At 46.0% G+C, this 1857-nt stretch overlaps 1 protein-coding gene across 1 annotated transcript in view; it reads left to right on the top strand.

Moving 5' to 3' along the window:
* Positions 1-1345: 1345 nt before the first annotated feature.
* The window catches only part of LOC123019798 (keratin-associated protein 5-10-like), a 10097-nt gene continuing 9585 nt past the window's right edge, over positions 1346-1857 (top strand). Inside the window, exon 1 of the mRNA XM_044422863.1 lies at positions 1346-1818. Within this exon, the coding sequence (XP_044278798.1) occupies positions 1346-1818 (473 nt within the window). The remainder of the gene's footprint in view (positions 1819-1857) is intronic.

The following is a 1857-nucleotide window of genomic DNA, read 5'->3' as shown; positions in this document are numbered from 1 at the left end:
ACTTGCCTTCTTTCCTCGGCTGTCTTCTCTACTCAGTAAGGTAAGACTCCGCAAACCTTCATTTCATGGTGACAGGATCTTCTCTCTTGCTACTCTTCGACTTCTGGGACATTAACTACCAGTCGGGTGGTACATGAACCATCTTGGTGGGCAAAAATACACCCCTTTAGAAATGCTTATTTTCCAGTTGAGAAAATTTGCACAATGAAAAATTAAAATGCTCATTTTTTTTCTGTTAGCTGGGAAAGGAGGGGAAGATACTCTCATGCAATTGAGCTGAAATGAGCTTCAAGGAAAGATCTGGTGATTGCAAAGGACTTGTGTTTGACACATCCACCTGGACCTGTCCTTGAGCTCCCTGATGCAAGATGGCTGAGATAGCTTCCATGGGGCCATGCTTGGGGTAGAGGACGTTTCAGGCCATTAGGGGCTTTGGGGGCCATGAATTGGAAGGGCAGGTGATGGATGCCATGCCAGGATACAGTTGATGTTTTATGATGGAACCTGAGATGCCCAGAGAAGTTAGCTCAAAGCTGGTAGTCCTTCCACAGGCTGAGATCATCACTTGGGACCAGGCCACTAAACTGTGGACAAGCGACTGCAATATAAGAGAATATTTATGGATAGTCCAACTTCTGTGGGAAGTGTTAGTCAGCTTCTGCCTGGCAATAAATGAGCTCCAGTGAGGAACAGTAGCCCGTTGGGACAGATGGCTTAAGGATAACAGGCTTAAAATCATGGGGGGGGGGGGGGNNNNGTTGTTAAGTGAGAAAGGGAAGGTTACAGAGCAGGAGAAGGGAGGGCTGGAGAAGAATGCCAGGCCAGTCCATTGTGCTATGCTATTTCAACAGATGTGCAAGCATCACATTTCATTGACTTCAGCTTGACAGACAATATTACATAGATAGCATTTGCATTATTTTATTTATTTTGTGGAGAAGAGAAAAATGATGCAAGCTAGTTCTTTGTCTGACAGATGGATATCTATCACTAGTACCACTCAACTACACTTCCTATGTACTGCAAAATTATAAATATTTTGTAGAAATGTTTAGCAGAATTCATCAAGATTGGGGAAAATACTGGAGTAGCTAATAATTCATGTGTCTCTTTTTCTTTTTCTTTCTCTTTCTCTTTCTCTCTTTGTTGAGCAAATGTCTAAAAGCCATTCTACTTTTTGTCTGTTTAAAATGGATTGCTGAAATCAATCTCACTTTTACACCTGCATTGGCAAATTTCAAGTCAGGGATATTTGGATGGTGACAACTGGTGGCTTTGGTGTGTAAAGGAAGAGGCAGTCGCTATTTCTGAGCACACGTCTTTGCCTCTTTCAGGTCCATCAGAGATGTCAGAAGAAAGAATCTATTCTTCTGGAAGAGAGCCCTACTTCAATTTGAACTCAACATGGTACGACCCCGCAGGATCCTGGCTGGACAATCGCCGTAAACCATTCCACTATGTCGAGAACACTTCCTGTGTGACTCGTTGCAACGCTCGATGTGACATACCTAGAAGAGGAGGCCATAATTACCGGTGCTATTGCTACCGCCACTCAACCTGTAGCCCAGGGGGGAACCCGAGATCCACGTGCTGTGTCCACAACCCCTCAGGAGGACCCCGAGACTACTGGGGGCGCCCAATTGGAGATTCATGTGATGGACGTACAGGTGGACACTATACTCACGAAGAGTCATTCCATAGTTCATGCTGTGGATCTTCAGGAGGAAGCGGCACTGGTGGAGGAGGAGGAGCATGTGCTCAGCCTTCTGGTGGGTCAGCTGGATGTGGAGGTGGAAGAGGGGTGTGTGCTGAGCCCGGGTGCCATACTGGAGCTAGAGGAGGAGTGTGTGCTGAGCC

Source organism: Varanus komodoensis, unplaced genomic scaffold, assembly GCF_004798865.1.
Source record: "Varanus komodoensis strain SLA01 unplaced genomic scaffold, ASM479886v1 scaffold139, whole genome shotgun sequence".
NCBI lineage: Eukaryota > Metazoa > Chordata > Lepidosauria > Squamata > Varanidae > Varanus > Varanus komodoensis.
This window is presented reverse-complemented; position numbering and strand designations above follow the sequence as displayed.